The following is a 25467-nucleotide window of genomic DNA, read 5'->3' as shown; positions in this document are numbered from 1 at the left end:
TATATATATACTACATTTTAGCGTTTCATTGCATGCCTCCTCCGTCCTCCGTACAAAAAAATTACCAGTTTCTCAACCATATATATATTTATATATATAGATTTAAAATGGACATATTGAAAAGAACCGACAAGTCATTAAGACTTAAAAGCCGAGAAGACCCTCGCGTCCTGTTGACCGTGAACTCACGACGCATTTAGCTTTCCAAAGAGCTCAAACACAGCTGCTAGTAAGTTAGGCTAAGTGGTGCTGCTGCTACAATGTTTACGTAAATCGTCTTTAAGGAAGAACTCTTTACCTAATACATTCGTCTGGTGTATTAGCTAATGAAGCAGAGAAGCTTTTCAACTTCCTAAGCAAAACAAGACAATGGCGGAGTATAGTCGGGAATGTATTCGTTGTTGCCATTATCATACCTAATCTGATGAAGTCCCGAATGTGTTTTATGAAGACGTTTTGCTATGGATAACCTAAACGTTAATTTTTTTCTGATCTTTTTATTTAAATAGCTTCGCTCTGTTTGCGTTTGACACGAATTGTATTCATTTCTATAATTTAACGGTAATATAATTCCAATAACACCTATTATTCATTCAAGCTTTGAATTATCGGTTGCAGTAAACTGTTGTTTCTCTAACGAGGAAAAAACTTCGTCTTTTGTTGCCGTTTATGATATAAATAAATAATGCAATTCGTCTTATGCTATCGAAATCAAGCAGAAGCTGAATATGGACAATAAAGCTAACAAACTTGATCGGTGTCATTCGTCTCTAGCTTCTCCCGAGAACTTAACAGCAGTCTTCAATTCTTCATCAATGAGAAAATATTTAGCATGAATGCGAAAATCAGTCGATCACTGCATTGCCTACGACACAGAACATCTTCCAATCAGTATCCACGTTCAGTATATGACCTGTGAAGAATATATCACATAACTATATTTCTTTCAGAAAGAAGCATCCTATTTAGATAGGAGTATCCTATAAAGAAATTTATTTAGATACTTCAAAAGCTGGGTAAAAACAGTGGATGTCGACTATAAAATTAACGTCTTTTAACAAGATGACGCATCTGCTGATAAGTGAACAAATTAGAACAGGGCCAATTGGCTGGACATATGAGCATGTTCTGAAGAAAATTCTTTGTTCGCTTTGCAGGCTTGACTTGAAGCCATGGGGCACCTTTATAGTTTCGAATTAAATGTAGGGATGCTTTGACGCAAGCTTTTATAAATCTGGACCCCGAATGAAGGAAATCTTGAAGCAAGCGTCAATTGCATTGAATTCCGTAAGAGATAGTTTTCATGCACACGGAAGAACTTCATCAAAATATGTTTCCAGTAAGAGGCAGCCGATAAAAAGCGTCATCAATTTTGTCCCAATTTATAATGATATAGTATATATACGCCGTTAGTTCTAGTCTTTTATTTACGTTCTGTTTTCTGCAAATAATCCACCTTTTACCTATCGCATCAAACGTTGTTGTTGTAACTATTTGCTGCTGTGCTCACCGGTGTCGCTTTTAGTTATCACAATAATGTTGGCGTGCAACCATAACTAGGATGTCAGTACCCCAATAAAGGAAACGGTAGCAAAGCCACTGATAGTGAGATTATTGTCAGCGACTCACGATAAATACTTACTGCGCACCCTGCAAGGTTTTTCACCTAAAGCAGCCTTCGCTTGCGGCCTTCGTTAATGTGTTGTTCTGTTGTTATGCATATGACCGCAAAAGTGGATGCATGCTGAGCGGGTAGGAGAGCGTCTAAATATGCGTAATGCCTACGTCATTTAGCAATGATTATGTCCGTAGGTGAGGTTAATAAAAGAATTATCATGGCTTTTATTTATCTCAAATATATTTCGACTGTCGGTGTCAAAAAAGCCTTAGGGGAACCCGAGCCGCATTGCTTGGTTGTTTCGATCAGTTCTAATAAAAGCGCAGGTGAAACAAGAACAAAAATATAAAGACGTACCTTTCAGTTACCCGAGCGCAGTTGGATGTCGCTCATAATTTAATACGCACTGATGGAATTTAACTCCAGGCTTTTGGGTTTCTTCCAAAAAATTTTATTTCAATTTTTCCGTAACAGTAATCTAGATTAGATTTTTATACCAAAGTATAGTATCATTCCGGATCTGATCTTGACTCATTCGTTTTTTAAAACAGGTTTCAGTATTTCATAGATCTGTGATTATAGTTTAGAGAGCTAAGATGGTAAAGGGAATTTTTCAGCTCGGCATGAAAAAAAATATCCCGGGGGACAAAATTCCAAAACGAAATCACTACGTGGATCATATGTGGAATTTATACTTACTCGTGAAGGTGTTTAAGGTTCGACTCTCCTGGAAAAATTAAAGGCAACAGGCACGGTTAACCGAATTCAAAAAGTTGTTCTTGAAAAATCTAAAAGTTTTCAGTATGACCATTTAGTAATCGTGTTTACTATGTGTTACATGGCACGAGTCATTAATTTATGGCTCATACTAGTTATTAGCGATATCCAAGATCTTTCTTACACAAAGCTGATCGCTTGGAATAATTCGTCAACTTCATAAGATTATTCCTAAGCTTGAATCTAACAGTTAGCTTTTATTATCAATCAAAATTTTTATTTTGTACACTTTTTTTGCGTTTGCATCTGGTCGTATGCTACGTTGAGTATGCACACTGGGTTTACTTTGGGCCAATTCTTTTTCACTTATATTTAATTTCGGCACACAGTGCTAAGGGGATTTTATATACAGTTTATTGTATTCAGTAGAAAACGGTACGATATAAAGCCTTGGGACTTTTTACTTTTGACGAGTTAAAAAATTTTTACCTTTACATCGCTTAACATCTAGTTCACGTACGATGTGTTTTGAAAAGCACAATGTTTTCTATTAGATTTGCCCTGTAATGTTTACGATAAACTGGCGCACACACGCACACACATATATATATATATATATTCGCTGAAAACAGAATAATCCCGAAAATAACACTAACGGTTTTAAGTATTTTTATGGATAAGCTTGACATAATTAACTATTCTTGCACAATAAAAGTCAGCACTTTAGAAAAATCATGTCGCACCTTAGTTTTTAATAAAACCGACATTTCTTGAATCGACTGTGCCACTCACTCGCTGTTCTGATCTAACTGCTATTGAGCGAAGGTCTTACTGCTGCCTTAAAACTTCAAGCCGCTGATGGAGGGGTACGTCTGGTGCAGTTCGAAACCCGTAGCTCCACGTAGCATAAACAACCGAAACCTAACAATAAAAATTTATTCGAAAATACTGCTAATGAGACGTTCCGACTCTGACACTAGTGAGTTCATCGTCATCACATCGGCACATCTCCCAGACAATGCTATCTCTACCTTCATATCAGTTTCGAGCAAGTCTGCATTCTGCGCATTTATATGTATGTCTCTGTGCGTGTGCATGTGTGCATGATGAGGCATGCAAATATTTAAGTTGTTTTTAAAGCTGCTTCTAATTAAAAGCAGCAGTTTTTACGATTTTTTTTTCTGCATGTGCTATAGGGGTCATCTATGACGATCATCATGTTTACTTACTATAACCATTATTGGTCCCGATTTAAAGCGGAACCTCAATCACTATTTTGTTTTCAAAATATTCTTGCACTTTAATATAATTTTTATAAAATGTATATAAATATAATATTTTTTCATAAAATATATTAATAACAACCGTACGTTAAACGAAGTTGATTGATGTCAGTAAACTTCGCTCAAATTCCTCAAACGACACACTGTTACCGCCATAATAAGGTTGTTATTTTTTTCTAGAAAAAAACTTATTTCTTCTGGTACCGAGGTAATGGATGAACGCGTTCCTGGCGCGGTAAACAGCCAACTAAAATTTGTCCGAATTTGATCGTCCCGCCCTGTATATACACACCCATCAATCTTTTTATTTAAGTCTAAGGAATCTAAAAAATTTGTACGGTTCGAAGCGTACGTACATTCTCTGATTTTTTGTGGCCAGGTAGAGATTCTACTTGGAAAGTGGACTCGGCAAATGTTTACGTAACGTTAATTAGATTGGTCGTAAACCGACATCAACCATTATCCGACAACGCCAAACTACCGTTTACAATGACTAAGGTGGCTATCAGTACAACCCGTGCAGATGAATCAACGTATGTAAATATACGAATATATATTTCTGTGAATATTGTGAGCAAGCGCGCTTAACGAGTATTGCGTGAAAAATTTTGTTTAAACTATAATATGGAAGCAGCTGTTGAGTTATAGCTACTAAAAACTAGTTGGCTATTACCCCTATTATAAATATAGTTAACCTTTTAGCTCTGCGCTCGTAAAATAACAATAGCAAAATAGGCGGAGAGCAAAGCCCGTGAGTATTGCCTCATATATATATTCAATGTTTTTTTTGCCATGCAGTCCTTTCATGATGCGACGAATTTTCGTACGCTAATTAAATCAAACTTGACTGACCAGAGGTTTGCACGACTTTGCAGTCCATGCCGGAGAGCTGATTAATTTTAAACAGGGGAAAGCAGACGAAGGATCATGAACTCCCAGGAATCGGGAGAAAATCCTTCGATGGAACTCGGGGAGAGTTCGGTGAGTTTTTATTTATGCTAATAATCTGTTTTTGTGTCTACTCTTTTTTACTATCAACAAATAATCTGACTATCTAGTGTATCTAGAAATCGTCTGTTCGGTGTAACGTTCGGTGTTTAATATGCTAATATTGCCAAACACGATATTGAATTTCTTAGTAAGCATGTGAATAACAAGTAGTAAATGTAGGTACTGAATATAGGACTTATACTATGGACACAAAATTTCATCATTGCCGTTTCTTAGGTGATTTAAAAAAAAAAGAACATATCTAACCTTGGCTTCGTTCGGGGCAGTAAGCATATTTACCTAATCTATTGGTTCGTAGAAAAGTCTGAGGTGTATTCATACGCGAATGAAAATAAAAACGTTTTTCGTGTTTTACGTCCGGTATTTAAGCCGTTAGGCATTACTTGAAACAACTAGCTGCAAGTACGAAATGCTGTGTCTGCCCCCCGGATTTGAACTTAGACCATAACCTGTCTCTAAGTTTAGCAAATAAAAACGCTACTGCGCTGTTATAGGGAAAGGATTCGGTAGGTGAGGTTCACAATGTGTGTAGCAAATCTAGTTTTGTTGTTTGCGACAGTTGCTGGATGCTAAGGTAGGCTCGTAATCTATCAAGATTTTCGAAAAGTAAATTTTATTTTTATGGCTTGATACGTGCTCTAGGTGGAGCTTAGCCACTGTAACAGTTTAGAAGCGATCATTAAAATAGCTTCATTTATAGCGATAGAACGTAGCGCGTACATTAGGGCCCGTCTTCTTTGCGTAATATAAATTTGATTGCTAATAATAATTTACAGGTACTGTGGGTCATAAAAAGTGTGCAGCATAAATGTATTGGTACCGAGAACTAATATTTTTCGAGCCCCGCTCCAATTCGACACTAAGCACGCGAAATTAGTATATAGTTTATTGAAATCTTTTTTTGCAAATATTATGTGCAGGAATGGCCGCCTAATCGCACTGATTTTTAAATAACCCTTGTAAATGTTTCTCTCGAACTTGTCTCTCAAGAACCACTACACAAGAAATCTTCAAGAAAGATTAAAAAATGCACATTTACCAGATCTCAATAACGCGAACGTTCAAGTCCGAAGATCACTCATTCCAAAGAATTTGTTAACGGGCGTCAGGCAGGCTGAAACAAAACAGCGAATATTACAAATTGCGTTCAGCGATAAAACACATTTTTACGTAGCCGAGTATATGAATAAACGAAAAAACCGTTTCTGGGAAACCGAAAATCCTTAATCTTTGGAAAAAAACGCTTCTAGTTGTGTGCCGGAAATGTTGTTAGCGGGACTGTAAACTCTGATCGCTGTCAGGTGGTATCGGGTTTTTTATGCTCCAAATTATTAGGGAAGGTTTTGCAAGACATGTAATTTCATTAAGATGGTCTACTTCTGCTCGTAACTGATAGTGTAGTGCTCTTGTTAAAGGGTCACTTCGGTGAACGGCTGATCTCCAGGCACGATGACGTCAAGTGCTCCATTGATCATGTGGTCCTAAATCCGCTCGACTTCTCTTGAGTGGCAAAATGTACTACGACAATACATGGATAGTGGACAAACCTAAGGAAATATCCGTAATTAATATTGTATCTCTTTCTAGTTGGAACGCATACTGTTCATCTTCAAAATTTGTTTATTGTGTACATTGGTTAGTAATGAAAAAATACAGATACAGTATTTTGTTTCCCCGAATTTGATTGCTTTGACTGATTCATGAGTAGTTGATATCTATTTGTTGATACATAATAAAAATCCTTAAACCATTAATATTTTCTTGTGTGAAGTCTTGGCCTGTATGAACGGTATAATGAAACCAACATCTCTGGAAACCATATGTTAAAAAAAGCTTCCTTCAAGATTCTGACGTAGATGTTAGGAAGGATGATCTTTTTGGAGAAGCTTTCTTTACAGCGATTAAGGATCGTTGCATATTAAACAATCAAAGTTATTTATTTTTTAAGCTCACATGAAAAACCACGACTTCGGATTCGGAAAAAAAGAACGTGCAATAACACCTGGTAGCTGGATGCCTCGAGTTTTATGTTCGAGGAGATACTAACTAGGCATACTCCTCAGAAATAGCTGTGTAGCGTGTTAGATTAATGAAAAGAACTCCTAGCAATCCGCCTAAGCGTAACAATCCATGGTAGAGTTTACGTACTAATACTAACGCTGAATGTTTGCATCCCATTTCCCTGTGACGTAATCGATCCTGTCTTGATCGCCTGGTTGATGTCTTCACGGACCGCTGATTATCGATGCACGCCGTACGCGACACCTTTAATTAACAACAGTCTGCTGCTACCGTTCCTCCTCAATCTTCTGACGGCTTGGTCAATCGACCTGCACAACGGCGTCGAAACCAACGCCGACAGGACTCGGATGAGGAGTACAACACCCCCTCGTCAGGATCATCTGATGTCTCGTCACTGGAGGCCGCAGCAACGGAGTTGGGGCAAGCGCCTACAGCTGGAGGAGACTCGTCGAACTCGACCGCTGGCTCAGCCTCCTCCTCAATATTAAGAAAACGGGCAAGCCGTTTTCTTACTAGGTAAGATAATATGCGTATACTCGGATGCAGTTGAATTAGACCGATATATTCTATTTTTATTCATAAATTATGGCATCGAAAAGTTTGTTTTACGTCTTACGAACGAAAAGGTAAGTGATTGGTTTACATAGCTTCAGAAGTGAGATTAACTGATCATTCTCTAAGCATTTATTTGTTATGAATAATGTCTCAATAATAATAATAGTAATAATAATAACAACAATAATAATGACAATAGTGATGTATTTTTTGTACCTGTTGTCATTGTGCGCGACAGGCCTCTCGGAAGTCCATCGCGGAGTTCCAGTGCGTCAAGCCAATATAGTAGTAAGTGGTGCACAAAAAGAAAGACATTTTATTCTTTTGCTTCTGAATTGATTGGCGGAGATGTCTATGCTTGCTGTGATTTAGAGGCGGTAAACGGCTGTTACAGAGGACTCGTTTGGATACAACTTGAAGAACAGATTATCATACTTAACATGGAACTCGTAGATATTTGAAGCACTTGGGCCATTTTATTTTGGTAATACAGTAACTATCATTTGTGCCATATTAACATTTTACAGAAGAAAAACATATTTTCTTTTTATTGGCATGGCACTCTTTTAATCACACGTCACCGATGTGAATTGTTACCTACGTACAGCTCCACCTGAAAGTGGACTAGAGGCGAGGCTGCGAAGGCATCGCCCTCGCGCAAGTGGCCCTCCTAACGAGGATGGCGCAGGTGATGCCGCTGCTGCTGCAGAAAATTCAAGTGATGCCACGAGCGATGGTGAGCAGCGAGCGGAGGGCGAACATCATAGCCTTGTGCTGGAAGCGAGACTTGCAACGGACTCGTCTCCATCTCCAGACTGGTCCTCGGATGACAATCTCAATCTAAATCCTGACGATCGAAACCAGAATGAGGATGCCACAAGGCGACCCCCAACATTACAGGTGAGAGTAAAAACAATGATGTAACAATTCCGGTCTCGAGGGACGTAAAAGCATGAATTGTACCAGGCCAATGCGCCACTCTCAGATTAACGTTCTTGTTAAAACGGGTTTGCGTATCCAAATAAGTAATAACTGCCGAGAAAATATTGAATTTTAAGGGAAACTATAAACAAGCTCAAAGAATAGAGTTTGCCTAGCTCTTTATATGTGGGGATAATTTTCTTCAATTACGTTTCTACCATTGTAACCTCCAGGTTGTCTCAATTTTAGGGTGCAATACGGGGACCGCGGTGGCGCAGGAGAGCCACCACAGCTGAAGAGGAGGCCAAGTATGATACGACGCCTAAATGCCCGCGACCCTGCCATAAATGGAACGCTGTGGTTGAAATGGACCGTCGAGGAACCTACGGAAATCCGGGAGTTTTTCGAAATCGTTGCTATGGTATGTCCTAGCTGCTACTATGATAAGATTAGGTTAAAAATCTACTTAGTTAATTTCGTAAATTCCCAATGCTAAACGTAAAATGGCGATCTCTGAAAGTGATACCACTGAGCACCTAATCTGAAACACAGACATGTAGACACCTATACTAATTTCCTCGTCATTTTTGCTGTTTATATATAATGGTGTTTATTTTGTTCTTTTTTTTTCTCTATAGGAAGTCTTCGCAGTGTTGAGCGTCTGGAATTAATGGCGAAATTGGATGGTCATTGGGGCTGTGTTAATTCAGTGAGCTTTTGCCCTGAGGGCCATTTGCTTGCGTCCGGTTCGGATGATCTTCATTGTATGATCTGGGAATGGCAAAGGTACGGGGCTGGGTTTATGTAAAAAGGATTGCTATTACTGGACGAAACGGATAATAGCTCAATTTCAGGCTCAGGAATTTCTATGAAATCACTTTTTCATATGGATTAATCTATTTATCTTATGCTGTTGTTTTTGCTTACGCCGCTTCACTAGGAACCGGGCGCTATTAGTGTTCGAAACAGGCCACCGAAGCAATGTATTTCAGAGCAAGTTTCTACCAAATCGAAATAACACCGCCATTGTTACAGCGGCTCGGGACGGCGCAGTCAGGTTACACGGTATGAGCATCATCACCTGCACACCTAGCTACAAGAAGATACACACCCACATTAGAGACAGTCATTACTACAGCATCTGCTGTCTGTATGGTGACCCCCAAAGAAGTAATGGACAGGATATTAAGATAGATCAAGAAAAAGAAGTGGCCGAGGCTTTAAATTAGTTTGAAAAATAGACTGTTTCAAAATCGTTAGATCTATTATTGTCCGTTTGTGAGTACTACCCACAGTTCAAAGCTGTCAAAGCATATATTAAAACAAAAAGAAAACATGGACGATTAGATGTTGTATAGAATTCGGAGTTTCATGGAGTTAATAGGGCTAATTTTTCAGGTAAAGATTCGATTCGCTTTACAGGTATTGGTTTTATTTTGCATAATGTACATGTTTCAGAGCTCTGTGACGGTGGAAGTGCTGTGGAATCGTCGAGGAAGATTGCCTATCACCGGGGCCCGGTGCATAAAGTTGCCATGCACTATTCGATGCAAGAAACGTTAATGTCAACAGGAGAAGACGGTGTTGTCAATGAAATTGATCTACGACTGCCAAATCCAAACACTCTGGTTAGTCTTTAGCGTCAACTTCGACTGTGCTCGAATCATATTCAGCAGATAGGTCGGAAATTTATTCTTCTATTTCGAGCATTCATATAGGAGCTTTTCGCATTGTTTCCTCTTGTATTCCCTAATGCGTCCTTCTCGAGCCTTTTCAGCATCTTCTTTTACAAATAATTCAATAATCCTGTTCGTATTTTGCTGCTTGAGTATTGGCGCTATGCATGACTCTGTAGGTCTCTGTAAACCGGTGACAAAAAATAATTGCCTCAAAAGGCCTGCAAACGTTTGTCTTTAACCAATGAAGTAAAAACTGAAAATGGAGGGATTTAATTAGATATAACCACATGTGGCCATTGATTTACGTTACATTGTTGTTTATCTTACAAACCACCAACGAAGCTGTTATTAGAATATAAAAATAAGAAGGCAGTCAGAGGCGATCAATTTTTGTTCGCATTACTATACATTTTTCAAGAACACGAATTTTATATAAAATAATAATATTATAAAAATGATCAAGCTTTTATTAAACTTTGTGTGAACCATGCGTGAATAGCATGCTTAAGTTAGTACGTATTTTAACTTGACCGGCAGTTAACCGTCGAAGATGACAGGCCGGACACTATAGGCCTGTACAGTATTGCAATCAATCCGTGTCGTCCGTTTGAATTCTGTATTGCTGGCCTTGATCCTTACGTGCGAGTCTACGATCGTCGGAATGTCAAGATAAGCGAGACTGTGCGCAAACTCTGCCCTAACCATTTAGTAAGTCAAGCCACTGGCCATCTTGTATCTGTTTGTTACATACAGGTCTTACCCTTGTGAGCATGAAGCTATAAGCGAACAGGCCACAGACAGACAGAACTTTGTTTAGGGTTAGGTCTAGCCTAAACCAGGTTAATTAGGTAGAACAATATGCACGTACCTCGACAGACATGAAGTTTATGGTGGTGATATTTACTAATATTAATGTAAATTTTCTTGTTCTCAATTTGTTTTTATTATTATTTCAGGCTGGTGCGCGGACATCGAACTTGGCAGTGTCCTGTGCTGTGTACAATTTTGACGGAAGCGAAATATTGGCTACTTACAGCGATGAAGATATTTATATATTCAATAATCATCCACCGCACAATGACGCGGATCAGGATTTCCTGCATCGATTCCAAGGCCATCGAAATAATCAAACTGGTACTAGCATATATTTCATCTGCAATGATCAACTACTGCGTAGCCAGAGTGTTCGTTCAGCTTCTGATTTCAGGATTGACTTTTTGCGTAGGTTGTTATTTTGTGTTGCAAAAGATAATCGTATTTTAAATATAGCCAGCGAATCATGGATCACTTTATTAGGCCTAGTCTAAACACTGCAAGCTTACATTTCCTTCTTTAACAACCCATGACATGGCTTACGCAAAATTATATAAACTGGCAGTGGACTTACTAAAATTACAGCCCCACATCTCTAGCTAAATATTGAAGTACTGTTTTAATTAACCGTGTATCTCATAAACGTTTGCAGTTAAGAGCGTAAATTATTTTGGTCTGCGAAGCGAGTACGTCGTCTCCGGCTCAGACTGCGGCCATATCTTTTTGTGGGACAAGAAAACGGCGCACATCGTAAACTATCTGCATGGCGACGAGGGTGGTGAGCTATTTTATACTGAATTTTATCTCGTAGCCTTAAATATTATCGATAGTTTGATAAAAGCTCGAAGACAATTATTCAAATCTATCACTTGTAAGTGGAATAAATCTATTGAAGCCATAACTGTTGTTCTTTAAAGAAACGAAATCTTAATTAAGAATTAAATTTCATATTCGTGACAGGTGTCGTAAACGTTCTCGAGCCAAATCCATGTGCACCCTATCTAGCTACTTCAGGCTTTGACCACAACGTGAAGATTTGGGCTCCTTCGGCCGACGAACCGCCCGACCTAACGCAAGTTCGCATGGTAAGCATTTGATTTATTCGTCTAATCGGAGAGAGTTGATCAGCTAATCTTGGATCCGTCTAATGTCTGAATACTGATTAAATCTGTGAAGCTAATAAATGGGTAACAAGATAAAAAAAAATTACATGAATATTATGGGGCTTGCTTCCTTCAAAAGCATGCGAATCGAATTCTTCAGTGGTTTATAGCAATACACGGAATGAATTTTGTGTGAAATTTCATATTGATAAGCCCAAATTACCCACAGAAAGAAAGTGTTTTTCCTTCGCATTTTTTAACATAAACAGCTATAGTACTCTAATTTTTAGATACCGGCGAACATATTGGCTCAGACAAAATGATAGAAAGGGTACACATTAATGCATTTTTGGTTTTAGCACACCATGGAAAACATCCGTCAGCGTGAAATGGAGGTGCGCCGCAGTGAAGAATATTGTAAGTGCAAATTTACGATACTATATTAGCTAACAAATAGCTAAGTGAAGAATATGCAATGCGTAATTTGTGTAATTAGATAGAGATGTGCGCCTAAAATATCAATAATAAGATTTCGAGGTTAATACAGTTAAAATCAGTATATAAGATGCTGTCTAATGCCAAATAATTCACAGGTTTACTGTTGGTATACGATGTGTTACTTAATATGTATTATGTATATTACATATCATGCAAGCCAAGAACGACGGAAGTTTTAATCTCATATTCATTGACAAAAATCAGATAATAGCTTCCGCAGAGCATAGTGCTAAACTACGACTAAAATTTACGCTAGCCATCAGCTGTTTTTTAGAAAACGGCGTTACATTTTTTAGGTTTCGGATGCTCATAAATTAAAAATGAGCAACCTTTTTATCTTATCCGGCACTTGCGTGATCATTTGTATTGATTTTTTAGAAAGTTACCAGAAACCTTATCGAACACTAAAATTTGACGGATTTAAATTTTTAAAAATATTTCACCATCCTTTAAAAAACATTTTTTATTTTAAAAACTAAACTTTTATATAAACAAATATTTTAATCTTAACTGTTTAACCGCAGCTACTCGCACAGATTTAGCCAGTCAATTCTCATTATTATTTATAATATTAAAATTTACTCTCTAACATAAATTTTCTTGTTATAAAGATCTTAATCTGCTAGACCTGTGCCGCCAACACAATCATCACGAAAAAAATCCTTCCTAATTTCAAAAATAAAAATAAATAAAAACAGAAGTAACTTACAAAGGAACTTATTTTCATTGTTTATTCTACAAAATATATAAACATAGATGACATTTATTCTAACACAAAAAACGACAGAAAAACTTTGTCTTAGAGGGTGCCAATTTAACGCTCAAATGGCAGCTGCGTCTTTCTTGATGGCTTTCTCATCGTTGCAAACAAACATAATATATATATATATATATATATATATATATAGCCATTTTTAATAGATACTTCCTTGAATCTACAAGTTTCTTCTGAATTGTTATCATGCATCTAGCAACATTAATAGGTTCATATTAGTCAAAAGTAAAGTTTAAATACGCTCTGTACGAACATCTCCATTGTAATTAAATTCTGGGTGACAACAGACTAAAAGTACCCAAAACGCAAGGAACGGAAACAGCTAGAAAGCCCAAAAAATGCCGGAAACACGGCCTCAAGCGGAACAAAAAGTCTTTTAAAACGCTAGCCATTAGAGCTCATCTGGACGACTCGGTAATGATGATCCTTTATCGTTTTGGGGTCGTTTGGTTTATTCTCATGAAAATATTCTTAGAGTATCTAAAAACTGCCGACTTTAGGCTGCTTTTTTAGTCTTGATAAGCCTTCGTCCAACGCGAAGACGTTGTATAATAGCTTTGTTTAAACTGTAAAGACGACACAATACATTTTGCCATAAAGGACGTGCTGTTTGGTTCTAAAAATCGTCAAGAAAAATAGCAGGATATATATATATATATATATATATATATATATATATATTGCAACGGTTTGATATAAATTACTTTTTGCGCATTTAAGACCTTGCTGAGGGCTAGATAGAGTTAGTCTTGCCACATTAACGATGAAATCACGATTGGCGCAATTTTACGATCTGTATAAAGAAAGAGAAAAGTTTAACTTTCAGTTGACAGAACGTTTACTAAAAAGCAAAACTTTGAGTGCATTTACATATTTTGTCTTCTCCGAAGTTTTGAGTTTAATAATCTTCGAACTAATTTCTAACAGATACTACATTTTCTGTTTGGTTCAACAGTGACACGTCGTAATAATGGATCTTTAATGTTGTACCTAATGAACGTAATGCCTTCCGTCCGAACGGCTCATATGGAGGCAAGGTTGGAAGACCGGAGCAATGGGTCCGGCAGTTCATCTGATGAGGAAATTCCCCTTCATCAGGGCGGGGCCCGCGGCCAGTGTCCCCCATCCTAGGACAACAAGAGCTTTCGTTGAACAACGAGACCCGAAATACGACTGCAGCAAGTAGCGCCCAGAAGATATGAGAGATGAACGCCTGGCAAACGAAGCAACTGAACAGACGGAACGACGAGCAATGACCAGGAAAAAAATTCAAATCGCAGCTGTTTTCACCATACTCGAGTTTCGATACTCCCTCTTCAGCTTCGAGTGGACGTATGGCTGCGGATTGCGTCAGTCTACATTGTTTGACTGTCAGTCACCACTGAGTTATTCACGTCGACATACACAATATTGCATATTCGAACATAAACACAATCAAAGGCACATCAATCAGCAACCACAGAAATGCACCTATGTGATTGATTGTTTTTGATAATTAAATACGCGAATGAATGAGCAATTTCCGCTTACATGGGCAAGGTAAAACGTTTGTATTTATTCAGAGACAAAAAGACAAAGAACAATTTGGTCTGTAATTTTCCAGCCAATAGCACGATAAGTCATTAATAGTCAATAGATAAGTTTAATGTAATTTCTGCCAATGGTTCATCACAGCAGTGGTAGCAAATATTAACGGTAGCGGCGTAAAACCTCGTCACTGTGAATTTTCGTAATGCTCATTTCAAAGCTCGACGCCTGGTGGGAGACCTTTCTTTTCCTTCTCGACTGAAAATTTTATTGCCCTACTTATCTACGAGAGTAGTTCTTGGGTACTTGCGACTATTATAGTTTTTCGTACCGGAAGACAAAAAGCAGATAGGCCTAAGTCTAATGAAGCAAGAGCAGCCATGAGAAATAACATTTAATGTACTTGCTTATTTGATTATGCGATATATGCTATTATGCTATATGAGTGATTTTACAAAGAAAGGCGGTTAGGTTAGATAACTATAGTAGGGATTTTAGTACTCTCACATGAGCTCAATCCTTGCCAATTAACACACGCATACATACACACACAACTAGTTAAGGATAAATAAGCAAACAGGGATGAAATAGAGATAACAAAAGAACAACCAAAAGGACAAAGGAGAGTACTATTTTAGCTATAATAAATGTGAAATATTACAGATATAGTGGGCAAAAGTACTAGAAGATGTGCTTTTAACAGAAGGTAACCAAATTTAAGAACAGAACAGACATGAGCAGCTCCTGGGTAAAAGAACGGCACAGTGAGCAGTAGATAGAAGATGAGGAAAAAATGGCCTTTAATAGTTACGGGCCGCCGTTGCGTCAGCTATATTCCGGCTCTATTAGTCCACAATGTATGATATTCCAATAAGAGGGATTCAAATCGAATAAAGCAAAAGGAGATTTAGTACAACACACTGGCGTTAAGCCAGCTAGCAATGTTCGTTAATGGTAAATCAATTCTATAGACATTGTCATTGATCATTTGGTTGTTTTTCTGGAAGGAATTCTACGTGCCTTCGAAGTTATATTCTATAGTTACTGCAAAGGAGTAAATTATCTCGAGAGGTGTAACTGCGTTTATGGCGTACAAGGATTTTCTGCTCAGTTATTATATGTGATAGGGACTTCATCTTGATTTGAACTGAAGATTTGATGTACGTGTAATATGATAAAGGATACGACTGTAGGACTTGATAGCTTTTCTTTTGTTGCCTTTATGTCAATGTGTCATGGAGATGCTACCGGCCTATTTTTGTTTAACGAGGCAGTAATAATAACCTTACGTCGACTAGCTCTGCGACACAAGCTCTTAATTACTGGTTTAGCGTGATTGGCTGTATGTGTATTTGATAAAATCAATCAAATTAGCGTCGAAAGTATAAAAGAAATCAAATAGTATGATGATGATGGCATTCACGAAGCTTTCTGTTTGTCAAATAACACGAGAAAGTTCAAAAATCTGCGAAGCTATCAGCCAAACAGCTTTTTTTGGTGAAAAAGGGCTGTTTGTGTGCAATATGTTTGGCATCAGCTGCAACGATCAGGACCAACCACAATGAGGAGCAATAACGTCAGTGGTGTTATGTGATTCCTTCTGTTACCTTTGATAACATATAAGGACCATACGGTAGGCCTCGCGCCGATATTCAACTAAAATGCTTCCTACCACTGACCATTATGGCGCCGTAAAAAACCTTTTAATAACTGACAAAATAACTAAATAAACAATGGCAGAAGAATATAGCAAATGTCACTCGCTGGCATCAACGAATCAAAATCGCGCAAATAAGCCCACAAGCTTGAATGGGGGAAAAGGAGTTCCGTTTTTGAGGGTAAAGGAAGAGAAGACAGCTGTTATAACTGTTACTATTGATTATGATACTATTATCATTAATTAGAAATACAGAAGGGGGTATATTTGAATACATCGCCACTATTGATAAAATTAGTAAGAAGAAGGTACGGCGGCCATACAACTTAACGAATCTAGAAACAGCAAGGTAGACTTGAGCAGTCAAGAAAATGCGCTAAATTCAACAAAGCAATTGTAAGCCTCTATTATTCCCATACTATATCTTCACTTCAGGAAGCCTTAACAGGTATTTTTGCGTGAAAAGATTTTGTGCGATGCGAATGGCACGGTAAAATTCACAGGTATCGGTGGCATTGAGTATTGCCAACACCGCTACTTTAGCTATAACTAATAATTTTATCCATTGCGATGATGAAACTGTAGTGACCATTACTATAATACTACTAAAACTAATTACAATGACAACTACGACATTGGTAATGATGATAATAATAAAACACGATAGCTAGTATAATAGCTGTTTGATAGCTAATAAAGTGTTTTCATTTCTTCCGAGCAGAGGCAGATTGGCAAAGATCGTAAATAAAACGTGTTGTTACAAATACATGACTATCCGTGAAGTAGTGGTTTTAAAAGTAGACTTAAGCGAGGAGTCTTCGAAAAGCCGTGCGTACAAACAACTGATTTAAAAATTCACGACTTTAGCTTTCCTAGGAGTAAGGTACACTTTTGATCTGTTATTTACTTATTAAAACTAATTTACTGGATCAGCAATCGTTGTGAATTTGGCTCACCTGTTAGTAGTTACAAAGGCAATAGCCTTTGTGCTTTGGTATTCATAGCGTGCTCATCTGAGATCTTGAAAGAATTGCATTGTGCACTGCTTTACGGCATACCCTGTTTTCATAATAAAGAAAAAAAAAACGTGCGAAGTTTCTCCTATGTAGTAAATTATCACCTTTGATAAAGGTAAAAAAGACGATATCCATAGAGATAATGTAAAATGCCGAGGAACACCATCGGGCAGAAGATAGCACTGGTATGATGCCCATAAATCAACAACACGTTTAGCCGGACATCATATAAGTAATGGGATGATTGTACAGAGTATATCTTGGATGTTGGTTAGAGTTAGGTTTTTTTTCGTGGCCTTAATTTGCTTAGGATTGTATCATTTAATATAAAAGATACGATTATTGTTTGAAATGTATTTGCTGAGGCAACCTTAAGAATTGTTCTGTACGATTACGCAACCTAATCCAGAAATGAATTTTTTTATCTCGTCGCACCTTTTCATAGAGTATATATCATTAACGAACTTTGAACTAATAACTCTAGAAATGCGAGGTGCATCGGTGCCCCTGTACGTATTGTTGCCTCTCAGTGTCTCTGCTACTTTCAGCCCACGGATACTTGTTGTCGGAACTAAGAAACTGCATAAACTAAAGCTGCCTAGTTAAAACTTCTAAAACAGGTGTTTAAATATTATCCCGGGGCGCTTATATAACCAATACTTACAATCATTCAACAAAGGCAACCCAAGCGATATACATAGTAGAATACACATACTCACAACATCCGGGCCTGTAGGCTATAAAATTCAAGCAATTGAAAACAATTCAAAATACACACTCATGATAGCACAAGTGCATATGTATAAACAATGATTACTCGAAAAGGTGTAACAGGCGCCGCGAAGATCATCCCTTTATACGCTTAGTCTTTCCTCGCAGTCAACCGAATCGGCAGGTTTCACTTCGTCTCAGCGTCTTTGCCCGTAAGATTTTGGAAACATTTTGACGTTCAAATCTTTGTTTGCACAATTCACAAGTGCCTTCAAGGTAAAGCTATTATGAGGGATTCTGTACTACTGTAATATGCATTTGCAAAATTTCGGATGAATTTCTTTATTATTTAAGAGTTATTAATTAAGTAGAATAACCATACTTAATATCGATAGGCATGCTTTGGTACCCCTAGGTTTTCGCAAAATTTAAAATAAAAAGCTGGTTTATTATGAAGCATCTAAAATATCATTGCAGCTGAGGCAAGATCCACAGTAATAAATAGTTATACTAACGATTACACCGAGATCACAAAACAATTTACCACTATGTATCACTGTTCAATAAATGAGACGAAGTGTTCACACCGGGTGCTAGGACTATAAACTCCGAAACCGACATCGTCATGTTATTTTGCCATCATTATTCTGAAATATTAAAAAGCACTATTAGTCTGTTGTTTGCTGTTTAGACATATAATTTCTGTTCGCATTCAAATAACAACTAATCCTTAGTTTTTCCAGGCATGGCTTTTTAATCACGAATATGATACCTACTGCTACGAGATGTTTTATGTCTCGCTTTATTAAATCGATAAATAAATAGTAAACGTGTTTTTATGGCTGCTCCGAAAAACAGACATAACAACTTGCGTGAATTTACGTGTCTATAGATGAACAAAGAAAAATAATTCTTGCACACAGGAATAAGTCGCGGTACGCATCGAGGCAGTGCTAACTATACCTTGTGTGCGATGTCCATGCAGGGTATATAAATTAAGTTACAGAATTGAGCTACGACTCACTAATATATGATTTTACCTGTAATGGACACCAGGACCGATGGAGCCATGTCTTTATAATACAGCAGTGCTTTAAATAAGACGTTGACGGTTATTTAGATTTCACGTTTTTTTTTTTTTTTTTTTTTTTTATACGATGCTTTTTTCCCGGCATGAAACCGCGCAATGTCAACTGAATTGGCAAAAAAATACAAAATTGTGTGGAGCATTGCGTCTGTGGTACCGCACTTAACCCATTTTCTTCCATTAATAAATAATAATGACACATTAAGGATAATGACTCACGAATTCAACTGAGATGTTCCAAAGAGATCTGAGAATTGGCGAATTACTTATATAAACATACCGGCTACAAGCAGTTTCATCCCGCTCCCAAACTGACGTCTAAAACTAGCCTTATCTGTGTAATTACATGCACAAAATGCCCACTCGGTTGGACACCGAGTTGATGCTTTGTGAATGAATGTTAAAGGCCTACAAAGGCGATTGATCGGTAATGGCATTTGCTGGATCAGAGCAAATGTCGGAACCCCAAACCGACCAAAATCGATCAATACGGGCGTCAATCCAATACGATAGAGGCACTTCTTCCAGTGTCTCACGTTATAATATTGCCTTCTGTATTTGAATGTTATGGAAAATTTCAATTTAGAAGATGCATTAAGTAGGTTGTTTGCAATGGCTTTTTTACTGAGACTTTTTTTTCGAAACTATAACGAATTCTTTACAAATTAAATTGTAATATCTACATTAAAATGGTATAATGTTCATTGAATGGTAAATCAGGTAATCGTGTCCATGGCTCTTGAGAAAGAGTAATTAAAAAGAAACCGTGAGCTTTGTTACATAACTTTTTGCGAACACGTAGACTTTAGCTTTGTACAATACATATCAATTACAATTCTTCGAAAAGCCTTACTTCCAGCTCGCACTAGTTAAGCATATGCAAAAGTGAGTGGGTTCTGTTCAGAGGCAATTTATAGCTATTAAAGCAGAGTCCCAACACCAAGATTGTGATCGGTTCCCTACGAGCTGATCTTCTTATAGATCTTATATGAATTGTGATCGTAGAATAGTCTATAAAAAAACAAGAACAAGGAAAATCGAAGGAATAACCCCACACAGAGATAACCTCGTAGGCATGATCATGACTACTATAAACAAATTATATAATCGATTATTGCAAGCAAAAATCAGCTCCTCAATAGGTTGCTAAACAACAGCACGTTTTTCCGTCGAGAGATCACTTTTTGGTAAAAATTTCAAACAAATATGTTTTCTGAAGTTAAATGTATCAACAAAGTATTCATTATTGTGCACCACATAAATCCTAAAGATTTGTCTTTTTTCACCTGTTGCGTCTTTTACACCGCTTACACTTTTCGATCTTTAGAATATATTAGGTTTATATAAGGCAAGATTTGCCGGATTTTTTTGTCTGGCGTATTTGGACAAGACCTAAGCGAGTCCTCACGTACAAATATTCTACTACTTCTGGTTATTGTAGGGAAATCATTCGCGAATCTAAAGAACTAATATTTAAAAAAACTTTTATGTGGTTTAAGTACGGAATTAAAGCTGCAATCCAGTTACCTCCATGGACAGACATCTCTGTGAAGGACGTACGAGTTAGCACAAGCAGAAAATTATCCAATTATTCAGATCTGAGCTCATAAGAAAACTACATCAGTTTTGTTCTAGCGTAGGCCAAGAATGTGTGGGTGTGAGTTGCCAGCTTCTATAAATTTGTGAAAAAAGTGCACTCAGTGATTTGGGAATGCACCCTCTGTTGATTAGCTTTAAAATACATAGGACGCTCAGAGCTGTGTTGTCAATTGGTGCGTATCATATAGTGTAAACAACATGTATAGTAAAAGAAATAGGCTTAGCGTTACTTTCTCTGCAAGTACATCACCGCACCATTCATTCTTGAGTGTTCTAAAGAGGTAGCACGCCTTAAAGTCCTTTCGAATCCTACATGCAACCTAGAAATTTTCTCCTTTACATTAGTCTATTTTATATTATTGTCTAATTGTAAAGAAGAACCGCGGATGTCGAAAGTACACAACATTCAGATTTATTGGTTGTTATTATTTTCGCCATCACGTAATGCTCATAATAGTAATAATTAAATAAATATCATCCACAGGTTTTACATTTTCGTATTCGTTTTTCTTCATAATCAGCAGCAATCCATCGTCGTCGTAATTAGTATTAATATTATCTTATTATTATTATTCTCAGTATCATCATTTATATCAGTCCACTTTATTATTTCATTATCATCATAATCATTGCTGTCATTTCATAATGGTTTGTTTTTTACGCCGTCTGTTCTTCTTCTTCTTTGTTTTACTGTCTTAGCATCATGTCTCGTTTATGTTAATAATTGTCTCCATTCGCTGTCCTTTCACGTATCTTTCATCGTCTCCACCTACACTTTCGAGTCTCCACTCTCGAATGTCATCATAATAATGAGCATTGCCGTATGCTGCACCGTCTTCATCCATAATATATCGCCCATTATCGTCATTACATAGCTGTAATATTCATATAGTTCAATGTTGTTTTTAGCGTGTAATATCGTTCTTCTTAGATTAGACTAACATAATCATAATAATATCATCTACTAATAATAGTAAACTGTGTTCCACCGTCTACAGGCAACCCAAGACATGTACGTTCGTATTTGAAAGAAAGGTCGTTTGATTTACGCTGGGAAAGCTGCAGTCGTTGTAGCGTTGACGCCGTACGTAGTACTGAAATTGTTTTCTGGTTATCAGCAGTTACGTGGAAGAACCACACGTGAACTTATCGCCGCAACCTTTTAGACATCTAAGCGTCATTGGCTAACAGGTCTGCTAAAGAAGAGACATGGTGCCGTTCTAAGCGGAACAGGTCCTTGTGGAACGCCGCCACGTCGAATGTACTTCGCCAAAGTTTAGGCCATCGACAGTTAGCTAGCTACCTTCAAACCCATCGAGTTAATCCACTGATTTCTCTCACTTCTGCATCTGCTACAACTAACCAGCTTATCGATTAAACCGGGTTTGTGTTGTCTATTCACTGAGTTTTTCGTTTAATGCGATCAGCATTAGCGTTTTTTTTCTGCGTCCGCATCGGTTTAACGACTGTGTCAGCCATGGCAAAGTCCCGCGAGAACGGCCACGATCCGTCTACCGGTAGGGGGCCGAAAGTGCTGCTCCGCCAAGTGCTGAATGACCCTTAATCATCAGCCGGTTAGGGAGTCGAGTTTACGACAGCTCTGTTGCATTGTCCCCTAAATGGTCCGGCAAACGTACGCAAAGTAGGGCGTCCTTTTCGAACGGTGGTCACGATAAACTTCCTCGTTATCTCCTTCTCCACCTTTTCTCCTCCTTTTTTTTAAATTTCGTTAATAATATTTATTTATAATTATATATCCCCTTCATCCCTACTTATTTATATGTATTTATATAGATGTATTGTTATAGTTAGCATTTTATGGCGTTAAGTCGTTTTGGGAGTGTGTATCAGTTATCCAATGAATTGTTTTTGAAGTTTCGTTCGCGGTTGTTGTTGTTGGTGTTAATGTTGTTGTAGGTGTTGTTATTGTTGGTGTTGTTGTTGTTGTTATTGTTGTTGTTGTTGTTGCTGTTGCTGCTGCTGCTGCTGTTGTTGTTGTTGTTACTACTGTCGTTGTTATTGTTGCTGCTGCTGCTGCTGTTGTTATTGTTGCTGCTGTTGTTGTTGTTGTTGCTGTTGTTATTGTGGTTGTTGTTGTTGTTGTTGTTGTTGTTGTTGTTGCTGCTGTCGCTGTTGTTTTTATTGTTGTTGTTGTTGTTGTTGTTTCAAATGTTTTGTGAACTTTTCGTCCGCTTTTTCTCTACGACCTTTTCTCTCTATCATTATTTGTAGATAGATGCGTTTTAAAATGTGTGTCATGCCGTTTTATTTATATTGATAATTTGTTGTTGTTGGTGTTGTTGTTATTGTTGTTATCGTTGTCATCATCAACTCGTTTTTAATTTGTTGATGCTCGCGGCATTTTCGTTGCTTTTATTGCGCTTCTTTTTTTTTTTTATAGAGTACTTGGTAATAATAAATCTACATTTACTGCACGGCATGACACTCCGTTGGGATTACCACGTTTTCATTCGACGATTCCTATCTGTTACTAAAAACATTTGCTTTTTCCTTCTGACGCGTTTTTTTTGTGATTCATCGCCGGTTCAGAGGTGCTTGAGATTGACCTGTCCTTTGGACGCGATTTTCATCACCACCGGCTTTTATTTCTGACACCACGAGGTAATATGGAACAGTCAATTATTGAAGTGCTGCCAATTCGTCCTCTGCGCTGGCAATTGCACGATGCGTTTCCGATATGCGGCATTATTTAATATTGGATGGCAGTTTGGTGTGTGTTCTTAACCTCGTTGGTTTATGGTCGCGCTTCACAGTCTGCTAAAGGACGTCGCTTATGTGCACTATTTAGCAAGCTGTGCTTGTGCCGCCGGTACTGGCTCTCAAAGGGCATCTGATCATTCATTCCTAGAAACCGTTTTTCTCAACATCATCAGTTGTTTCTTTCACCCACCATGAAAAGTCATAGGTCTATTATTGTGTACCCTTCAAGCAGATGGCAGGCACTTGCTGATGTCTTATCTGGCGACTACCTAAGTCGGGTCGTAATTCCTACTCGAAGAAAACGAGTCAGTTAAAAGCAGCAAATTGTTTGTCGACAATTGCTCAAAATCCATCTCATTTTTTCAAAATGACAATGCAGCCCTGCGCGTACTACGCATAAAATCAGGCGCAAATGTCTTTTCAAAATACGTGGGAATATCACCAGGAAACACGCAGCTTGTTTCAGTTGGTTTTTGTAGTTGCATTGTTATCAGTTGCTGTCCTTACGCTTTTTGTCGTTGGATGGTATTGTTCTTGCTGTGCTTATGGTAGTATAATACATCAATACATTTATGGTTTATTTGTTGCTCTTGTTAATATAGATATAGCATAGGTATATATATATATATATATATGTACTTAAAAACTATCGTCTCGGAACTGTCTCTCGTTGGTCGATACTTTTGTCAGAGCGATAGCTTCTATGTGTTTCCGAGATTGTGCTTGTTGTGGCTCTTCTACGTCAAAAGCGTCTGGCCTTCATTCCTTGAGGCATTTATGATTATTAGCATTATTACGATTTCCGTCACAAAACAAACACCGTCAACTGATTATCTCGCCCCATCCATTATCGTGTCGTGCCGGCTAGCCACAGCGGTAAGCAAGTCCGTTGTTGGTAAAAGGATTAATGATGTTGTCTCGGTGTCTTTACGTAGAAAAACTACCGACATGATTACGGCAACACTCCAGTTGCTGTTCCGTTCTTATTGACCCCGATAGTATCAACCAATTTGTGTGATGTTATACTGCTCGCTTTATTCTATTATACTTTCTTCTATTTGAGAAGTCGTTGGCTACATCTTTGCTTCCAAAGATCTCTCGAAGCAGCTTCTGCATCATTATCTGCTTCCTTCAGAGTCCTAACATAATTTTTTTCTCATTTATCAACACTACTACTATTAACGTTCATGTCACAGTGAAGACTGCTGTGTACATTAATCCACTTGTCATGAGTTGTTATGGTCTTTGTTGATGACAAAGCATAATCTATCATTGTACGCTTTTAGTACAGAGTAATTATTTGTAATGATAATTGTTATTTGTGAATCTATCTGAGGCGGCTACGACCTTGCGGAAGTCGTTGTCCACGTACGCACAAGTCGCGGTAATAGTGCTCGGGAACGAATAGACTTCGGCGTCAAGAACCAGAAATCTCCATCACACTCCTAGAGAAAGTGAAAAACGACTAAGAGAATTATACATCCTGAATTCTAGACAGTCTAGAACAAACCACCTTCTTCCAATACTCATCATTTCATATCTGACTGATTGTCCCCGGTTAAGTTTGCCGCGTTGCGCCCACAATGACAACATCTGTGCGTGAAACGAGGTGCTAACTACGGGTTGCTGTCGTTCGACAAATCATAATATCGGCTCTTCTCGCTTATAACTGCAGTTGTTAGCGGCACAGTATGATGTCGTCGTGCACTCGTAGCGAACTTGGCGACACCAGCAGAGCGTGTAATAGTCGCTATGCATTTCCATGTTTTACTCGTTGTGCTGATCTCACGGCAACCTGGGACACATTGTTAAATGTATTTAATTCGTATTGTTCAACTTTAACGATTACGCATCTCAAATTTTCAGTCGTCGATCACCCTCAGGGGTGACGCCACCGTTGGAAGAAGAATCTGCGACCGGTGTGCCGGAAAAATATCTGTGCCGACTATATAGTTTCCATTAGCCTCTCTTCTAGTTTTCACCAGCGCCTGCATCACCTAATTTCCCCTTAAACATACATTTGAAGGTGAAGAATGAGCCACGAAGATGCCTAAATCGTTATCGTATTATGCATATGATTTTAGTAATAATAATTTTAATCAATACCATTTAGTAAGCCCAGACGACCTAGCTTTTCTAATAACAAGGCTATAT

The 25467-nt window shown here is 37.9% G+C and overlaps 1 protein-coding gene across 2 annotated transcripts in view; it reads left to right on the top strand.

Moving 5' to 3' along the window:
* Positions 1-16877, top strand: part of LOC111261958 (DDB1- and CUL4-associated factor 8) — a 17928-nt gene extending 1051 nt beyond the window's left edge. Inside the window, exons 2-15 of one of the 2 annotated variants that reach the window (XM_022835875.2) lie at positions 4494-4599; positions 6911-7167; positions 7445-7494; positions 7814-8106; positions 8377-8548; positions 8766-8913; positions 9068-9192; positions 9586-9755; positions 10344-10514; positions 10763-10940; positions 11272-11397; positions 11580-11704; positions 12082-12139; positions 13951-16877. In XM_022835875.2, coding sequence (XP_022691610.1) covers positions 4546-4599; positions 6911-7167; positions 7445-7494; positions 7814-8106; positions 8377-8548; positions 8766-8913; positions 9068-9192; positions 9586-9755; positions 10344-10514; positions 10763-10940; positions 11272-11397; positions 11580-11704; positions 12082-12139; positions 13951-14126 — 2103 coding nt within the window. In that variant the 5' untranslated portion in view covers positions 4494-4545 and the 3' untranslated portion in view covers positions 14127-16877. The remainder of the gene's footprint in view (positions 1-4493; positions 4600-6910; positions 7168-7444; positions 7495-7813; positions 8107-8376; positions 8549-8765; positions 8914-9067; positions 9193-9585; positions 9756-10343; positions 10515-10762; positions 10941-11271; positions 11398-11579; positions 11705-12081; positions 12140-13950) is intronic. The other variant, XM_022835876.2, reaches the window with a different exon arrangement.
* The last annotated feature ends 8590 nt before the right edge of the window (positions 16878-25467 follow it).

Source organism: Varroa jacobsoni, unplaced genomic scaffold, assembly GCF_002532875.2.
Source record: "Varroa jacobsoni isolate VJ856 unplaced genomic scaffold, vjacob_1.0 scaffold_618, whole genome shotgun sequence".
In the NCBI taxonomy this organism is placed as follows: Eukaryota; Metazoa; Arthropoda; class Arachnida; order Mesostigmata; family Varroidae; genus Varroa; species Varroa jacobsoni.
Note: the sequence above shows the minus strand (reverse complement) of the source record. Positions and strands in the feature narration are given on the sequence as shown.